Source organism: Abrus precatorius, unplaced genomic scaffold (genome assembly GCF_003935025.1).
Source record: "Abrus precatorius isolate BTA unplaced genomic scaffold, Abrus_2018 Scaffold7, whole genome shotgun sequence".
Lineage (NCBI taxonomy): Eukaryota > Viridiplantae > Streptophyta > Magnoliopsida > Fabales > Fabaceae > Abrus > Abrus precatorius.
The window spans coordinates 37,001,384-37,020,308 of NW_020874417.1; the positions used below are offsets into that span (position 1 = coordinate 37,001,384).

Sequence of the window (18,925 nt, forward strand, 5' to 3'; positions counted from 1 at the left end):
ATGGTTATATATATAAAATGTGAACTGTTAGATATTTGAATAAGTTATTCGAAAAAATTCAATAACCAATGTTTTCCTTCTTTCTTTTATTGTCAACTTCCTCCAATGGACTTACCATTTGGTAATTCGTTGAACAAGTTCAGCGCCCTCTGCATAGTTTCCATTTCCTCTCCCTAGCTCGCTCATTTTTCTCATTCGTACTTATTTTATTCTCATCACTCCTTTCACTAAAAATATCTTAAAGCTGTTCCTTTTGCATATGTAAATCATGGGAATGGAACTATTATATGGTGCATTAAAACATGTTCAACGGCTTTCAATAGTTGAAGGGTGCTCTTATTTTCTGCAACATTATTCTAAAATTTTACAGGTAAATCAGTTATATATATATTTCCCTTAATAAAACGATTTTGTTTCTACTAATTTTGAGACTACTCATCACTTTTCAAGAATTCCAGTTAGCACTTCCAATAATGTTTGATTTAATTCAGCTGTTTAGATGTTAGATTGGAAACAGTTAATAGATAAAATAATTTTAATGTGTTGATTTAATTTGTTTATGAAAATTGAATAGTTGCTTAAGAAGCATGTAAGTAACAATCTCAATGTTAATCTTCGAAATTCGTTAGCGAAATCGTGTTTAATTTTCTTTTGATAATTGATTTGTCAAATTAAATTCATCATGTTAGAGATGACACGGTTGATGTTATGGTTTTGAAAGGCTTTGAGCACCAAGTATTTAGAACTACTGTTGGAAAAGCAAATTCTGTGTTATATATCAATCGACATATATCTGTTGGGGAAAATAGAACTATTATATGTTGCATGATTTAATAAATAGAAAATATCTAACCAAAAAAAAAAGGAGAAAGAGAGCAAGATAAACAAATTTAAGGGAAGAAATAATATATCTTCAATTCAGCTGCTAGATTAATGTAGTGCAGAATCAAAACTGTAATTAAGGTACAGGTACATCAACGACACACCTGAAGTTTTGGTTGACCAAACTTTTTTATTATCATATATATAAAAACTCAATATTTTAGAATTTAGGTCATTAAAAAAATTATTATCATTTTTGAAAAACTTTTCCAAAATTGTGTTTAGTTCACATAATATAGCAGATTTTTCTTTTAATTTATCCCTACATAGCATCTGTAAGTTCGTGAGAACAATGCCTTAATATCTGTGATGACAAAAGAATCGGTTTATGGAGTTTCTTTGAAAATACAAACTAAATTATTTTGACACGAACCTATAATATTATCTAATCACACGCAACATTTATCTAATTATAATGAAAAATGGCAGTACTTGTGAACGTGTATGGTAGATTATCACAAGAGTTTTGATTTTTATGCATATGAATAATATTATCATATTTTTTGCTTTGTTTTTCTATATTCCACTAGGTGCATACATCTCATGGCTGCATATTTTTTTTTCCCTTAACACAAGTTCAAGGGTGCTCTTTCTGCAGCAATATTGTTCTACAATTTTACAGGTAATTAAACATTAGTTAGACTTCTCTTAAAGGGTTTTTGTTTCTATTACTTCTGAGACTAATCATCACTTTTCAAGAATTTCAGTTTGCATTTCACGTGGAGTTTAATGATTAAATTGGGTTGTTTTGTTTGACTGGAAACAGTTAGTAGAGTCAATAATGATTTTCTTGATTTTTCTGTGATATTTAATTAGCTAATTTAAAGAAATACTTGTAACAAAAAATAATAAGTTTTCTCTTATAAGTTAAAAACAATTTATATATATATTTTTCAATAAATATTTTAAAATTTTATCCAAACTAAGTCTTAATTTGGTGGATATATGGTTCTGAAAGGCATTTGGAGCACCGAGTAAATATACTGTTAGAAAAGAAACTACCCTTTAGTAAATCTCTAGCTCGTCGTGCAAGGTTTCAAATTCAATTGTTTGATTAATGATGTGTCAGGCCGGGACGATTTCATAAAATTTTCAACAATTAATATAAAAAATGCATGAAATTTTATCCAGAGATAACAAGTGATCCACGTTTGAAGTTTGAGGAGAAAACTTGTCCCTTGAGATAGACTAAGTATTAGAGCCTCCAATTTGGTTCATTTTAAGTAGCTTTCTTATTTTGCCTCCATTCTCTCTCTCTCTCTCTCTCTCTATGATGTAGATTGTTGACCAACAATGCTCCTGTGTGCAACATTTATCTTATTATATGATGTAGATTGTTGCCAATTGTTAGAGGATGTGAATTGAGATTTTTTGAGGTTATAGCAATAAGTTTATTATTATAATAGCATTTTCTGCTAAAATTTGGCTCGGTTAACAATCTTTGGTGGTCGAATGGAACACAGCAATGGAACTGAAGCATGATAGGAGAGTTCCATATGGGAATAAAGGATTGGGAAATTGGCTGTGGCATATTCCAACAGATACTGAGAAGGTGCATAAAGATAAATATGGTTTAAGTAAAGAATCATTGAATTAAGGACTGCTTTCAAAATGTTTGAAGTAATTTCATGGAAAAATTTATTCGATGAAGTGTATGAAAAAATGTTTCTGTTCACTAGACTTGGTCCTAGAAATCATGATGAGTTATATTTTCAAATGATAGTAAAATCGTTTATATGTGACTCAATATTTGAATGGTTGCTTGGCAATTTTACAAAATCGTTTAAGGTATGCAAATTTATTGTGTATTTTAAGACTTTTAAGTTTGAATGTAAAAAGAGATTTGTTTTTTTAGCAGGAAAGAAAGTTCATTAAGTGAAGCACAAGGATACCCCAACCTTCATATCACTATATATTATCTAGAAAAATGTCTAACAACACATATCAATACATGATAATGGATTTGATGACCAATTATAAAAAGGAAATATATTCTTTTAAATGTAGCCCTGACCTTCAACCAAACTTTAATTTGAGCAAACAGTAAGGTTTTATTAGGATCAAATTTGTTCTGGTTAGAAATAAAATCATCATGTTAAAATGAATTTAAAATTATTGTTTTGAGGTTTTGAGAAACAATATAGTTCTGATTTATGATTTATTACTACCAGGACCCTATTCGCATATTGTAAAAGTAAAAAATATATAGTTTCTTTTTGAAATTTTAGAAAAGTTTAAGGAAAAAGGAAGTTATTGTATTGCCAATTTGCCATAAAGGAACTACACGTCCTAACATGACATACGACAGAAAAAAAATTTCACATAAGAAGATTTTTTTAATCATTGATGTTCAATTTTTATCATTGAATTTCAACGTCAAAATAGTTAATTAAGATAAAAAGGCTATATAATATTTTTTTTAATATAATTTTGTTTATTTAATAAATTTTATATGAATTATACTGAATGATATGAATTTCATCCCTATTTAATATAAATATCATTACTAATTAAAACTAACGAATGCAAATTAACATTAAGAGAGAAAAAAAATTATTTACCAATTATATTCGAAAACATTAATTATAAATTTTATAATTTTACTGACAAATGTTTCTGAACGAGTCACATTTGTTATTTAATTGGATCTATATAAATTTTATTTTGCTATCAGTCATTCATATGATTTAGCTTTTAATATAAGTCTTCCGTGATTCTCAATCTTTTAATATAGCAATTCTTTTATTAATTAGATGGTTACACTTTGACATGGAATAGACATTTATTTGTATTAAAACATTTTTTTATTAAAAGAAATAATAGAGATATTTTGTTATGCTTAATAAAAATCAACACAGTTTAGCTTTCAGTAGATTTTCTAACTTTTAGCTTTATTTATCTGTTACTTTTATTAAATGCAACTTATATTGGTTATTCCTGTGGGAACCACTAGGTGCAGCTTAAAGTTTGTGATTAGAATCTTTGTAATCAAAACATTTTTTAATTTTTTTGTTAAACATATGTTTGGTTTGAAGAAAGTATTCGAAGTTAACATTAATCAAATAAAAAAATTATTAAATACATCCAACTCTTGTCATTGCAAAAGTTTAACTAAAAAATAAAATATTGTTTTTACTTTTTATGCGTGTGAAATTTGCTCCAGCATTTTAATTATCTAATCCGAACAAATATTCTCATACTTTACAATGGTGTTAAAATAGAGTACACGACGCAATTTAAATTTCAGGTACTGTTAGGTTGAACTAGAAAAAACTAACTTTTTTACTTTAATTTAAATTCATAAAATATATTATTAAAATTAACTTGAATCCGTATTTTAATATTGCTTTAATTGTATTGACCCAAATTCAATTGAAAAAAACAAAACTAATGAATCAAACAAAAAAAAAACATCAAATTAATAAACCTGATGAAAATTAGCAAGTTTAATACCTTCTTGGGTCTTGAAAATTCTTATATCTCCTTCCCACTTCAACGACAAAAGGACAAAAACAAAAAAAAAATTCCCTTAACAGCCATACGCTGTGTTTTTCACTTTTTCCTATGTTGATCTGAAGGGGCACATAGTACAAGGTAGTAGACTAGGTTGAGTAACTTGGGTCGCTCACTAGTTTCAGAATTTTTGTTGTAGATGGGTCACTTGATCTTCATTTGGGGCCACGTGTCTCTCGTGTAAGTTGTTGGCTTTGGTAGGAAATGCATTGTTACATAAAAGAAAACTACAATTTTGGTACAATTTTCAACGATGGGCAGGTGAAATCCAACTATTGTTTAATTTGAAATTTAATAACAAGGGTACAAGAAAGTCAATCTAAGTTTTATCTATACAAATAAAAGAAGTTCATTCACATTCGTATTCCTAGATTATCCTCGAGAAAATGAGCGGAAAAAATGGAATTATAAAAATAGAGAAATAAAAGAAAACAATTAATAGTATACTATACATGATGCAAGAAACGAAAAGATCATTTATTTCAGATTACTAATGCTTCTGCAATTTTTTATTGCGGCACATAAAACAACATTTACGGCTTAAACAGCCAATAAGAATACCATTTCAATGAATATATTAAATCAACCAAACAAAACTGGATGACAAAATGTTAAGTCATACAAAATACTAACACCTGATAAATAATCAAGGGAAGTAGTTATATGAAGGAGCAGGCAAAAAGGGAAAGGGTGCAACAGAGGCATACGCCACAGGTGGACGTGCCTGAGTCTGATGGGGATGCCTGCCCTTGACCTTCTGGTTACCATTTTTATCTTCCAGCTCTGAAATTTCCACAGAGGATGAAGATTTCACAAAACCCTTCACTTTATCTTCTATGAATTGTTGATCATCGGAACGACGGTGTATCAGAAGCCCAGACATAAACACAGGGAGATAGAGAAGACTGGCATGGAACATTCTCCTGGCTTTTTCTTTAGTGCGGTCTCTATAGAATGAAAAAGCGGCAGCGCTTATTGCAAGTGTGAGTACGGTGGATTCAAGACAAAACCATCCAGAAGTCACACCCCCTGTTAACAGGTGTAGAAACATGAGTCATGAAATTCTCCTTGAGGCCAAAACATTGACTTATTTCAGATTAAATGAAAACTGAAAACTTTCTACCATCTTCATCGTCCTTTAACTAAAATCCAATTTAAATGCTTAATATCTATACTCTTTTCTAATAGATTCTTATTCATTTATGTACAGCTTTAAGGTTCTGTGTACCAGGCACCAGCTGCTACACTAACAAGGTCTTCAACAGTTTGGCCAAGACAGCGGCACTGGCAACAAAGGTTATCAACAAAACCAAACACATCGAATTTATTGTCAGTTTTGTCTGCCTAACGCCATGACCGCATGCAAAAAAAAAGGATTAAAATTCTGAGAGTTGGAAGTTATAGTACTATACTCTTGATTTGACTATAATGATAAGCTTTTTTATTTTATTAATTATAACATATCAAAATATTTTTACAACTCCACAAATTGCACTTGCAGGTTTCCACTTCAAATGAAATTTCTAAGGTATCTTGTAAAAGAACATAATAAATACTAGAACCAGATAATTAAGATAAAAAAATCTCCAGAAAAAAAGTTCAATGAAGTATTTCTATAAGAAAACATTTACTCACAATCATAAGCCAAGAATCCCAAAGGGATTAGATATATAGAGTTCCTTAAAGCCACCAATGCTGTTCTCTGCCCAGATGCATCAGCAAGAGAGTACATCTTAAACCTAAATTTGCAACACACACATGTCAATACCTAATGTTGTATTTGGATAAAATAATTTTAAATTACTAAAATTATATACATTTAGATAATAAAGAAAAGTGTTTTTAGAATACACCATATATTTAACTAGATAAATTTTATATCAAATGGAGAGAATTTCAAATGACATATTTTCAGATAGAATTTAGATAACTTCTCTGTTATGTTTAACTTTTCGTAATTATCATTTATAACTCCTCTTATGCTTCACTCTCACTTAAAGCATTCCCATTGTTGATTTCATATTCTCCAAGAATTCTAAAATTCTCTATCCAAAAACAACCTAAAGGATATCATATAGTTTGGACCATCAGCAATTGAATGAAAACTATATTAAGAGGGTAGTCATCCACCACCTGCAGCAATCAGTGTAACAAAATCCAAGCTCAATATCAGAAATTTGTATGCTAAATGCTAATATAAATTAGTTAAATCAGCCTGTAGGTCTCTATCCTGTATCAGATTTTATATCAGAGCTATCTAGTTCTTGTTTACATGTGCAACGACTTCTAGTAAATATTAACTAGACAAACAATATGAATGACAATTCTGATTATATTTTTTTAAACAAATTTATTATTTAGTGAAAAAGTATAAAGAGCACTGCATCCTATCATAAACCATAGACTTCCAACAGACATATTTCTCCTGCAATAAAGGTATCCACCACTTAAATTTGGTATTGGGAGGCACCAAAAGTGGCATGAACAAATTTTGTCATTATAAACAAAGATATTAGAGCATACCCTCCTGCAGCATAGTCATCGCGACACAAATAGGCTAGGGCCATAAAATGTGGTAACTGCCAGAAATACAAAGCAGCTGGAAGAATCATTCCGTTTAGTGAAATATCACCAGCAGCTGCAGCCCATCTGAAAAATAACAACAAAAAGGTGATGCATCTGGGGGTTATAGACTGAATTACACAATCTTTCATTATATCACTCATTAATGCCATTGAACTGGCAAATTGCTATTGCTTCCAATAACAGAGTAGAGAGACAACCGAAACAGAGGAGGAAAGATTTAAAATAACTTTGCCAATTATTTAAAGTAATAACACTTTGAACAATAGAAAGTCAATAAATCAGATAAAATTCTTCTCTGGCAATGGAAACACAAAGTAGACAAAATACCAGCATGAAAATAGCCTCCCAACCAAAGGGGGGAAAAAGAATACATAACCAGTATATGTGACAATAAGAAGTCAAAAATAAATATAGATTAGTGTAGTCATACATGATATGCAAACTAATATGTGAGTTTGTGTGCGAACATGTGCACACTGTATACACCAGGACTCCATGACATAACACTAACAGGGATATAGATATTGGAACACAAGCCATGACTGCTTCGAAGTTGGCTGGGGGTTTAAAGTAGAAGTTTTCTGCTTCAGCAGCTTGACTTGTAAGGGTGGGCTCTCCTCAACATCAGATAGGTAAGATGAAATATGGCTTGTACATCACCAACTATAACATTAGAAAAAAGAAAATATTCCTCTACTGTTTTTCGTTAATTCCCGTTTACAAATATGAAAGCTATGATAACAAAACAGGGATATTTTCATGTTTTGTGCCTGGTTGAGCACATGAAAGGGAATGATTATTGTATGTTGCCCAAAAGCTTAAACTATCCACATCAATATTACACAGAACAACTTAATTCCAAGGGGGTTTTACATTTCACATGGTAAAAAGGATTAAACAACAGTTATATGTATTCCGCAAGCATTTTGAAATTTGCAATACATGGGAAAGCCATAAGAAAACTTGTACAAAACTTACCCCAAAAGTGGTGGAATAGCACCGACAACAGCCCCCACCCATGTATTTACAGGATGAATCTGCTTCAAAGGAGTATATACAAATGCATACAGAACCAGGTTGGAAGCAGCAAGCCCAGCAGCTAACATATTAGCCTGGAAAAACCTTGTCATAAAGCTGCAATATTAGTTCCTCAACTCAAAGAAAATCAAACATTTGATAAGAAATACATTCAAAGATTTATAGCCTACACTAGAAAAGCATACAAATACAATCAACAAAGTAAGCAAATATTTTTCACTACCTGTGTTGCTAGCAGAGCTGTCCCAGCTACACCGACAGATGATGCCCAGCCAACTGCATGAGGTATTGTGATGCGTCCGGAGGGTAGTGGCCTTCTACTTGTTCTCTTCATTTTAGCATCATTGTTGATCTCAAACACCTAAAAAAGACAACCATTGAATAGATCTTGATTTGACCAAAAACCTGAGACACATTGGCAGTAAGAAAGGGAATAAAAAGTACAAACTTTTCAACAAATCTTGTTAAGAGGTATTTATGCAATAATAACATATATGATGTTCAATAAATCATATAGCTAGAAACTAGAAAGACAAACAAGGTTCAGTTTATTATTGACTACCCCCATATAGACATTATCACTCCTCTTTCTGTGTCTTGTCTTATTGAAAGACTGAATTTGAGAGGAAGAAGTCATCAGAAAAAAAAGAGAAAATGGACAAGAAATTATATGAAAAGCAAGTAAAACTGGGAAAAACCTAATTATCGGCAAGAAATAATTTCTAGCTATGAAAATTATGTCCAACTGCAATCAGTACAGTGCCATACAAATGTGGGGACAACAACTATAAAAGAGTTGGGAGTATGATAAAAATGTCAGGAAAAAAATAGGATATATATGTATTTATTAAATAAGATAAGTATTCTCATTAGGTAAAAAGACTGCACTAGAAGGCAAAAGGATCTCCGCTAAAAAAAGCCTGCTTGGAATCACCATTCCTTCCCCACCTCTGTAGAAGACAACAGTGATTCTCAAGACCTGGAATGGAGTGGCCATTTCATGACATTTTTGCACCCAACGAAGGAATCCTCATTCTCGGGGAGCAGAAGTAAGAATGGAATCACCATTCATGTACACAAAATACACTCACAACTTTGTTGACTGTCATATTTTAAAGATGGTAAAATATGTCACTCAGTTTAAACAGAAACGCCAAAAAAGGAAAGCACGTGAAATTCAAAAGACAATTGTACACAATCTTCTAAAGAACGAACCTGATTCAAAGAGTTAGCTGATGCAGCAACCATCATGGTACCCAAGCAAGTCCAAGAAAGTGTTGAAAGATCAACAGCGCTACTACTCCCCAAGACAAATCCAGTCCCAGATGTTGCAACCACAAGCATACTGGAATTGAGTTAGAGAATGATTAGTTAAGAAGTTTTATATTACAAAAGAAAGAATAAGTGAAAGTTCAAAAAATTAAAAGGGAATTTACATTCAAAGGCAGATGTGCTAAAACACAAAACACGATGAAATCAAATCAAAGACAAATGGATCTTAACTCTAATGAACAAACCATGAATCCCACAAAGGAGAAAAAGTAGGATGGCAACGGTAAAGCATTTGTCTCCAAACCCATGTTTTTAAAAAAAAGACCTGTAGCCAAGCTCATGCCCATGAAGCTTGTAACTTCAGTGCTTATTTGCGTCTTTCTGTATGGACACAGATACAAAGAGAGGTACGTGAATGGGGCAGGGTAAGTACTTTGGTGATTTCTAAAGGTGTCTATTGGGTATGAGTCTAATTGTCATAACTAGAAGAAAGCAAAGTAGTTTACATTTTCCCCATTCATTTATTGAATAATAGGAAGGAAAATTACAAAACTGCTAGAATTTTCAATCTAAAGTGGAGTAAAACGGAGATTAATTGAATGGAAAATGTTTTGGAGCATTTATTAAGTAAGTCAAAGCACGATTATTTGTTTTTATTGGGTACCCCTGTGAATGTATTCCAATATGAGTTATTGCGTTTGTCTATCTGATACCACAGTGGTTTGATCGTATAGGATAATTTCTCTCCTCTGCAAGGATCACAAATAATCTTCTTCTTAAATTCATGGAGATTGAGAATGAAATTCTACATCCTAAATCTAAATATTAATTAATTCGTATATATATTGCAAAAATTTAAAATAAATAAAAGGGTGAACCTGAGACGCGCTTTGGAGAGCTCCCAATAGCACCTTCCATAGTGGCGCGTGAAGGAGACGAAGTTGGACGCTGAAGCAGAGAGATCAAGTGCAGTGGCAGAAGAAGCGCAGACATGGGGATTCGAAGCAGAAGAGAAAGAGGAGAAGGATCCAATATTATAAACGTTTCCGTTTCGCAAAGAAAAAGAATTGAGAAATTTGGAATAGAAGGAGGTAAGAGAGGTCCTCCTCAGCATCGTCGGTGATTGCAATCGGAACCCCAACAGAACCAGAGACTCACCGTTGCATCCATCTCTTCTCTTTTTCTATTTCTCGGTCAACAGAACCATGCATTAACATAGGCCCATTGGACCAAGTCCAGCAAAACAAGGCCTAGGCCCAAATGAAAAGTACCCAGGAGGACCCAACAAAAGGAAAGAAGACTGTTGAAACAGTGAAAATAGTTTTTTCACTATTTTTCATATGATTTAAAAAAATTGTAATTAAAAAATAAGAAAATATTTTTTAAAAACCAAACTTTTTTTTTCAATTTTATAAACAATCTTTAAATCCATACATGTGCACAAGACTAAAGTTATATTTAATAAAAACAGTTTACAATTTATATAGAATCTTGTAATTTATTGACTTGACTATTAAACTTGTAAAGCTAAATACAAAATAATAAGAGCTTGTAACTTATAAAATAACGTTTAACTTTCAAAATTAGTTGCTAATATTTTTATTACATTTTTATTAGAAGGATATTAGAAGCAACCCAAACAACAAGTATAAAGAAAAAAGTGCTGTCTTATCATCATAATGGGTATGTGGGCTGACCTATGCTTAATAGATATAAATTATAGGAAAAAATATATTATTTTTCATCTTTATAAATGTGATGATAAAATAAGTCCTTATCTGGCGTTTAAAAAAGAATACTTACAATAATGACACATTTTTTCACATAAAGGGGTTTTTTTTATGTTATCTTTGAAAATTATATTTGCCACTCGTGGCGGGTGAAAATCTGTGGTTCTGCTCAGATGTCGACAAGCGTTAACCTCCTTATCTAAATAAAGCGGCTAAAACTAAGTATTGGCATGCTATAGTATTTTGTGCATATACTTGTTTTTCGAAAATTTATCAGATAAAACACCAAATTTCTAAGCTTTTATTATTTTAATTCGTAAAATTGAGTCAAACTTGAATAAGATTCACAAAAGTAAATATAAGTAACTATTCTACATATTTAATTTTCAAATAGTGAAATTGTTTGGATAAATGCTAAGGAGTAGCATTTTACTTTACAGAAAGCATTAGTTATGCGAATATGCTAGTATAATAGAAAATAAAACGATGGAATAAAGTATATTATCGTATTTTTTATCTTTGAAATAGTGGGAAAAGATTGAGAGGCAGAGAAGTGGGAAGGAGATAGCCAGAAGCATAGGCTGAGATTGTCCACAACATTTGGACCGCAGGAACAATGAATCTATAGATGAGTAACAGTAACACAACACAACACAACCACCTCAACTCAACACAACACAAAACTCTTATTCTTCTTCACTGCTACAAACATCAACAACAACCCAAGTAGTTTAGTTGGGTTGGTTTCAGTGTTTCAGTTTTGAACATCTTAAACCATGGCTTCCTCTTCCTCTCTTCATGTATCCCAAGCCCTTTTGGCACGTGGCGTTTACCTTCATGGCTTCAACAATGATCGTGTCTCACTTTCCACACCCACTCTCTCATTCCCATCATTCTCTGGCCTAAAGGCACACACTTCATGCAAACCAACCACTTCCTCTTCAGGTTCACGTCGCAGGGTTGCTTCCACCAACACCAACGTTCGTGCCACTGCGGTTGAGACACTGGACCAGACCACAGAGGTTTCTCTTGTCGAGAAATCCATCAACACCATTCGGTTCCTTTCCATTGATGCTGTTGAGAAGGCTAACTCTGGTCACCCTGGTCTTCCCATGGGTTGTGCTCCAATGGGTCACATTCTCTACGATGAGGTCATGAGGTACAATCCTAAGAACCCCACTTGGTTCAACCGTGACCGTTTTGTTCTCTCGGCTGGACATGGCTGCATGCTTCAATATGCTTTGCTTCACCTTGCAGGCTATGATAGTGTCCAGGTCACATTCTTCTCCTTCCTTTTTTTGTCTTTTACACTCTTGGGATTGTTGAAACAGTTTTATCTCTTTTGTGGAAATGCAAGTGTGAACCTTTTTAGCTTTGGCCTTTGGGATCTTCATTGAGCTGAATTTGTTGGTTTTGGGTTTCATAATAGGAAGAAGACCTGAAGAATTTCCGACAATGGGGAAGCAGAACTCCTGGACATCCTGAGAACTTTGAGACAGTTGGGATTGAAGTGACCACAGGTCAGATATGACATACTATCCCTTTACTTATGTTATCATGATGAGCGTTTTTGCTGTGTTGTGTTAGTTTCTTGTCCCAATTATCATCATATTTTGTTTAGGTCCTCTGGGTCAGGGAATTGCCAATGCTGTTGGATTGGCACTTGCTGAGAAACACTTGGCTGCAAGATTTAACAAGCCTGACAATGAGATTGTTGACCATTACACGTAAGCTAACAACATCTTGTGATCTTTGTTCTTGTAATGCCTGTGTTTTACTGATGACATTTGTTGTTGTTGTTGTTGTTTTCTTCCCAGCTATGTTATATTGGGTGATGGTTGTCAAATGGAGGGAATTTCGAATGAAGCATGCTCACTTGCTGGTCACTGGGGTCTAGGGAAGCTTATTGCTTTTTATGATGACAACCACATTTCCATTGATGGTGACACTGAAATTGCATTCACTGAGAGTGTTGATCAACGTTTTGAGGCACTTGGATGGCATGTGATTTGGGTAAAGAATGGAAATACTGGGTATGATGACATTCGTGCAGCCATTAAGGAAGCAAAAGCTGTCAAAGACAAACCCACTTTGATCAAGGTTAGTTACATGAAATGAAGAGTGAAGCAAATGGATTTATCCTAAACATCATTTATATAACTTGATCATAATAGTCAAAGTAGCATAATGTGATTGCTGTGAGGGAAAGTAAACTACTTCTATATGTATTTTTTATGGGTATTGATCAGTTTTATTCGGTGTGATTATTATTTCACAGGTAACCACTACCATTGGATATGGTTCTCCAAACAAGGCCAACTCCTACAGTGTTCATGGAAGTGCATTAGGTGCTAAGGAGGTGGATGCTACAAGGAAGAATCTTGGATGGCCCTACGAGCCTTTCCATGTGCCTGAAGATGTTAAAAAGTATGGATTAGGGGTTAGATATATCTCTGTTTCCTGTTATGTTAGTCTGCTGAAATTTGCATGATCTTCAATGAAACTTGCTTAACTTTCCTTAGGCATTGGAGTCGTCATGTCCTTACGGGTGCTGCACTTGAAGCTGAGTGGAATGCCAAGTTTGCTGAATATGAGAAGAAATACAAGGACGAAGCTGCAGAGCTGAAGGCTATTAGTACTGGTGAATTACCAGCTGGTTGGGAAAAAGCGCTTCCGGTGAGTAAAGTGCCAAATTTCTAGGTTTCTCCTGATACTTTTCTTTGAGGTATAACTCCGTAGTAGTTGAATGATGCCTAATCCAAATTTATCGGTGCCCTTATTTCAACAAGTGTTAAGTAGCATGTTCATTTCATCTCCATCACCACACTTTTGCTTCCTGCTTGTTGTCCAGTCTTCAAAGCTTTAAGATTAACTTGACTTCCATCATTTGTTTCTGGAATATTGATCATTCTTCCTATTCGATTTTCAACTTTCAGACATACACTCCAGAAAGCCCTGCTGATGCTACAAGAAATCTGTCTCAGCAATGTCTAAATGCCCTTGTGAAGGTTCTTCCTGGCCTGCTTGGTGGTAGTGCGGATCTTGCCTCTTCCAACATGACCTTGTTGAAAATGTATGGAGATTTCCAAAAGGATACTCCAGAAGAGCGCAATGTTAGATTTGGTGTCAGAGAACACGGAATGGGAGCTATCTGCAATGGCATTGCTCTTCACAGCCCTGGATTCGTTCCATACTGTGCAACTTTCTTTGTCTTCACTGACTACATGAGAGCTGCCATAAGGATTTCTGCCCTGTGTGAAGCTGGAGTTGTTTATGTGATGACCCATGATTCAATTGGACTTGGAGAGGATGGACCAACTCATCAGCCAATAGAGCACTTGGCAAGCTTCAGGGCTATGCCAAACATTTTGATGCTTCGTCCAGCTGATGGTAATGAAACTGCTGGAGCATACAAAGTTGCTGTGGTTAACAAGAAGAGACCCTCAATTCTTGCACTTTCTAGACAAAAGTTGTCTCAACTTGCAGGAACTTCTATTGAAGGAGTTGAAAAGGGTGGCTACATCATTTCAGACAACTCATCAGGTAACAAGCCTGATGTTATTTTGATTGGAACTGGTTCTGAGTTAGAAATTGCTGCTGCTGCTGCTGAGGATCTAAGGAAGGAAGGAAAAGCTGTTAGAGTTGTTTCTCTTGTTAGCTGGGAACTTTTTGATGAGCAATCAGATGAATACAAGGATAGTGTTCTACCTGCTTCTGTATCAGCTAGAGTTAGTATTGAGGCAGGATCAACATTTGGTTGGGAAAAGATTGTTGGAAGCAAGGGAAAAGCCATAGGCATTGATCGATTTGGAGCAAGTGCTCCAGCTGGAAGAATATACAAGGAGTTTGGTATCACCAAGGAAGCTGTTATTGCTGCTGCCAAAGAAGTTTCGTAGATCTATTTGTTGAGTTTTTTTTTTCCTTGTCTAGAACGTGTGGTTTCACTGGTGGCTTTGGGTTACTATTACATGATTTGTTTCTTGAGATATCTCTTTAGCCACAATAAGGAAGATTAGATTTCTCTTGCGTATGATTCTCAGAGGAGCAATATACATTAAAGGATGAGTTGAATTAATGAAGTTTGTATGAATTTGTAACAACTATTTTGGCTTGTGAGTTTAGCACCGTGATGTAGTTGAATTCAGTGATCCTCACTCTAGCACTTATTTTTAAGTCTGGTCAGTATTGCCTCTTGGAAGAATTATACCCTTCTCCCATGTTTTTTCTCCGAAGGATATAGTTATAAATCATTCTTATATTATTTCTCTCAATAGATAGGCATTATGATTGTTTTGCTGATACCGTGGCTTTAGTTTTCATGATATTGAACAAAAATCATTTTAAGGTTTCCTCAGTAACTTTCTTGAATTCATTGATCCTCCCTCTAGCTTTTGAGAGAAAGAAATCGAAAAGCAAAATAAGGGGTTAACATATTGGTAAGTAAGAATAAAATAATCACACAACCTGGTTTTTCAATTTATGTACTGAATAAATCACAAACACAAAATGAAGCCTAAACTGTTCTGAGTGTTATAATAATGTATCACAAATCATTTTTGGTAGTTTCCCTTGTTTCTATTCGTACTATATAAAAGGTGAGCATATACTACTTCATTCCACAAGTCAGGAACACCAGGAAGACACCAATGACTACAATCCTGGTGTGTGAGCATGTATCTTTTTGTCTCTTCAGACATATTTATGTTTCTGTACATGGAAGGGTGAGCATCAATCCTGAAATCGGTCATTTTCGTGATGTTCAAGTAGAAAACTGGAGTCTTCATTCTCTCAATTACTGACTCAATGGTCTTCATCATTGGAGGATTTTCTGACAAATCAGACTCATTTTTCATTGGTTCTGTCTCATTCTCACACCTACCACCTGCATTCCACTCTCCACCCCTGTTGTAGAAAAAAGATGATTATGTTCCAAGTCCTAAATCCAAAGAATTTTGGAAACAAAATACTATTTTACCTGAAGTGAGAAGGAGAATAACCCCTAAAGAAAACTACAGTTTTCTTAGGATCAATATTGGCATCCACCCACTGTGACCATGTCAACAAAGCTTTATAAAATGCTTCCTCAACATTCAATTGTCCATGGATATGATCGCCTTCTTGATAATATTCCTTCCTGCAAGTTGCTTACAACATTATCATCTAAACTTTCTCCACTGCAGGTTCTAAATCTAAATATTTTCCGTTTATTAGTATAAAGACCATTCATTGATCTGTAACCATGTCTGCTTTATGTATGTAGGGCATAGAAAAGCAACATACTTCTTCGAGGAAAAAAAGATTGAAAAGAAGAAGCATTACCCTTCGGTTCTTTTCTCATGAGTCCACCAGTGACCTGTATTGAATACAAGAACATCTGCATCTTTGTATTTATCACAAGATCCCTCAACCAAATCAAGACGAAGTGTTTCTTTCGTTGATCCTTTCCTGTCAGGAATCTCCCACTCCTGAACAAGAAATGGCGAACGGACAAACTCAACTGAGCAATTGTAATCCTGTTCAGACATTAACCAAGAAGCACATAAAATTAATTTTCTGATATAGAACAGAAACTCCAGCTTAAACTTGATTGCCAATATTATTCTAGCTCTAAGAAATGGAACTCAGAGCCATTGAAGCCAACCAAACAAATGGTATACTTAATCTCAATCTCTCATTTCTGGACCTTCGCCTCTTTTCTTACTGATCATTTGGTAACCAGTTGTCATGTAATATCTACAAATTTCACGCTTCAATGTGAATCTCCTCTAATGTTTTGTTTTTGTTGTGAGCTAGAATATCTTAGCAACCAGTCAAAGTAAACAGGAAAAGATGTAGAAGAACCAGATACAAAAAATTCATCTTAAACATAACGAGGGAATAACATATCACATACTCTGAAGATAAATGAGTAAGAACCATCTGTTCGAAATTCTTCTCTACCAGAGGCTTCAAAAATGCTGCTCTGATCTTCCACAGAATTTCTAAGAACACAAACCAGAGATTCCCACATATTCCTATTGAGGGAATCACCAACAAAGACTAAACGTTTCCCTCTCAGTATCTCCAACATGTCGTTACCATTTAACCTGCGTACATACTCATCTCACTAAAAGAGAAGCAAAAGGTACAAACAGAATTCATCTCTCCCTATCTTCTCAAAGAAAAAAAAAAAAGAAAAAAGAAAATAGCCTTAAATTTGGAAACATGAATCTGGGACAATAGCTAGCTTGACATATTTTCATGCACTTCATTTGAGTCACAACCCAATTTTATTTACATTGCTTCCTACACATACTAATAACGTGTACCCAGCAGAAAATACCTTGGCATGTTGCAATTCTTGGGCTGCCACCGGTACTTCTCATACAAATTATCACTCCTACCATTGAGGAAACAGTTGAAAGACTCATCAATATAGGGACAAGACCCAGCATTGTAAAGTGGGTATGAATCATCCCTAACCCATGAACCATCAAACAGATCACAACTGTTCCCCACTTCCATCCAATCTTCTAAGTGCATCACATTTTGAGAAGGACTTGGTGACGGTGACCACCAAATGGGAAAAGGCTCTTCTTGAACTGGAGGGTATGCATCATATGTTTCCAATTCCTCGTTTTGGTTACGTCCCTTTGGTGCGAGGCCAGGACCTTCCTTTCTTGAAATTTGAAAGGAAGAACGAGAATCTTCTGCACTGTTCTTAGAATTATCATCATCACTACCTGAGTCTTCAAGAGGGGTGTAAGGGGGTGAAGAATGGGAAGTGTTGGTGAAAATGTGAGCAAAAACATTAGAAAAGTTATACCTACGTGAAGAGTGAAAGGCATTTAAGAGCCTTGGAGAAAAATGATAGCCAGAAGGATTTAGGACAAGGAAGAGCATAAAGATGATAGAAGCCAATGTGAAACCGTAAGCAAAGCCAATTATTCCTCTAGAAGTAAAGAAACGGATGGAGTTTGATCTTGTAAGTAAACGGTTCCTGAATGTGACTGAAGAATCTGGCATTGTGCTTGTTTGTTTGCTATATGCATTACACAACTTTTTTTTTGTTCCTTCTTCTTGAAAACAATAATTATTCAGATTACAGGGAAAAGAAAAAGTGGTGCTATTTTTGGACAGAATGCAAGAGATTAAAGAATATAGGTAGTGTGGTTTAACTTGCATGAATGAGAGAAGAAAGGAGGAGACGGAGGAATTTATGTATAAACCGTTTTCGTCGTTTCATATGTACGCTCAACCCCCCACCAATGGATCTGCATGCATGCATGCATGGCAAACATTTTTTTCTCTCATTTACAATAAGATAAATGAAATGTCTTATGAAACTTTAGATATTAATAAATGAACTAAAAATATTCATATGTCACACTAATGAAACATTTTGGGGGTTTTATCCTATTAATTATAATATTTTCTTATAAATTTAAATAATTTTTATCAATTATGTCAAATCAATTATCATTATTTTTTCAAATTTATTTTTAAAAATATAATAATTACGAAATAAATATATTCAACTCACAGTTACTTTTTATAAATCTTAATAATTATAACATTAAGTATAAATGCATAGTATATTATGTGATAGAAATTAAAAAATAAATTAGTAAATTTGTTCGTGCATGGTTTTGTTTTATTTTTATTAAATAAATTTATTTTAAAATATATATATATATATATATATATATATAAATATAGTAAAAAAATTGTTGTACTAAGCAATGAGATAGAAGAGAGGTAGAAATATTAAGCAAGTATTAGAAATCATAACCCTTACCCATTTGTTCTGCTTTCTAGTAAATGTTTTTCTATTAGCTAGCAGTTAGCACTTCTTATATATAAAGAAAATGAAAGAAGAGATAAAATTCCACCAGTTTCCAAATTTTTGCTGAATAATAATAATA

The 18,925-nt window shown here is 33.8% G+C and overlaps 3 protein-coding genes across 3 annotated transcripts; 1 reads left to right on the forward strand and 2 right to left on the reverse strand.

The window, feature by feature from the left end:
- Positions 1 to 4,854: 4,854 nt before the first annotated feature.
- On the reverse strand, positions 4,855 to 10,458 carry LOC113872669 (protoheme IX farnesyltransferase, mitochondrial). The gene is made up of 7 exons (XM_027510394.1): positions 10,170 to 10,458; positions 9,235 to 9,364; positions 8,243 to 8,380; positions 7,960 to 8,093; positions 6,919 to 7,044; positions 6,031 to 6,134; positions 4,855 to 5,424 (listed from the first exon to the last, which is right to left on the reverse strand). The coding sequence occupies exons 1-7, from the start codon at positions 10,403 to 10,405 to the stop codon at positions 5,042 to 5,044; spliced, it is 1,251 nt and encodes a 416-aa protein (XP_027366195.1). The 5' UTR covers positions 10,406 to 10,458; the 3' UTR covers positions 4,855 to 5,041.
- A 999-nt stretch (positions 10,459 to 11,457) lies between these two features.
- LOC113872668 (transketolase, chloroplastic-like) lies at positions 11,458 to 15,279 on the forward strand. The gene is made up of 7 exons (XM_027510393.1): positions 11,458 to 12,295; positions 12,451 to 12,541; positions 12,643 to 12,748; positions 12,839 to 13,121; positions 13,300 to 13,448; positions 13,544 to 13,697; positions 13,958 to 15,279. The coding sequence occupies exons 1-7, from the start codon at positions 11,798 to 11,800 to the stop codon at positions 14,915 to 14,917; spliced, it is 2,241 nt and encodes a 746-aa protein (XP_027366194.1). The 5' UTR covers positions 11,458 to 11,797; the 3' UTR covers positions 14,918 to 15,279.
- Positions 15,280 to 15,571: 292 nt separating this feature from the next.
- LOC113871943 (protein trichome birefringence-like 1) lies at positions 15,572 to 18,026 on the reverse strand. The gene is made up of 5 exons (XM_027509035.1): positions 17,344 to 18,026; positions 16,915 to 17,107; positions 16,341 to 16,534; positions 15,997 to 16,155; positions 15,572 to 15,923 (listed from the first exon to the last, which is right to left on the reverse strand). The coding sequence occupies exons 1-5, from the start codon at positions 18,024 to 18,026 to the stop codon at positions 15,572 to 15,574; spliced, it is 1,581 nt and encodes a 526-aa protein (XP_027364836.1).
- Between the last annotated feature and the right edge of the window lie 899 nt (positions 18,027 to 18,925).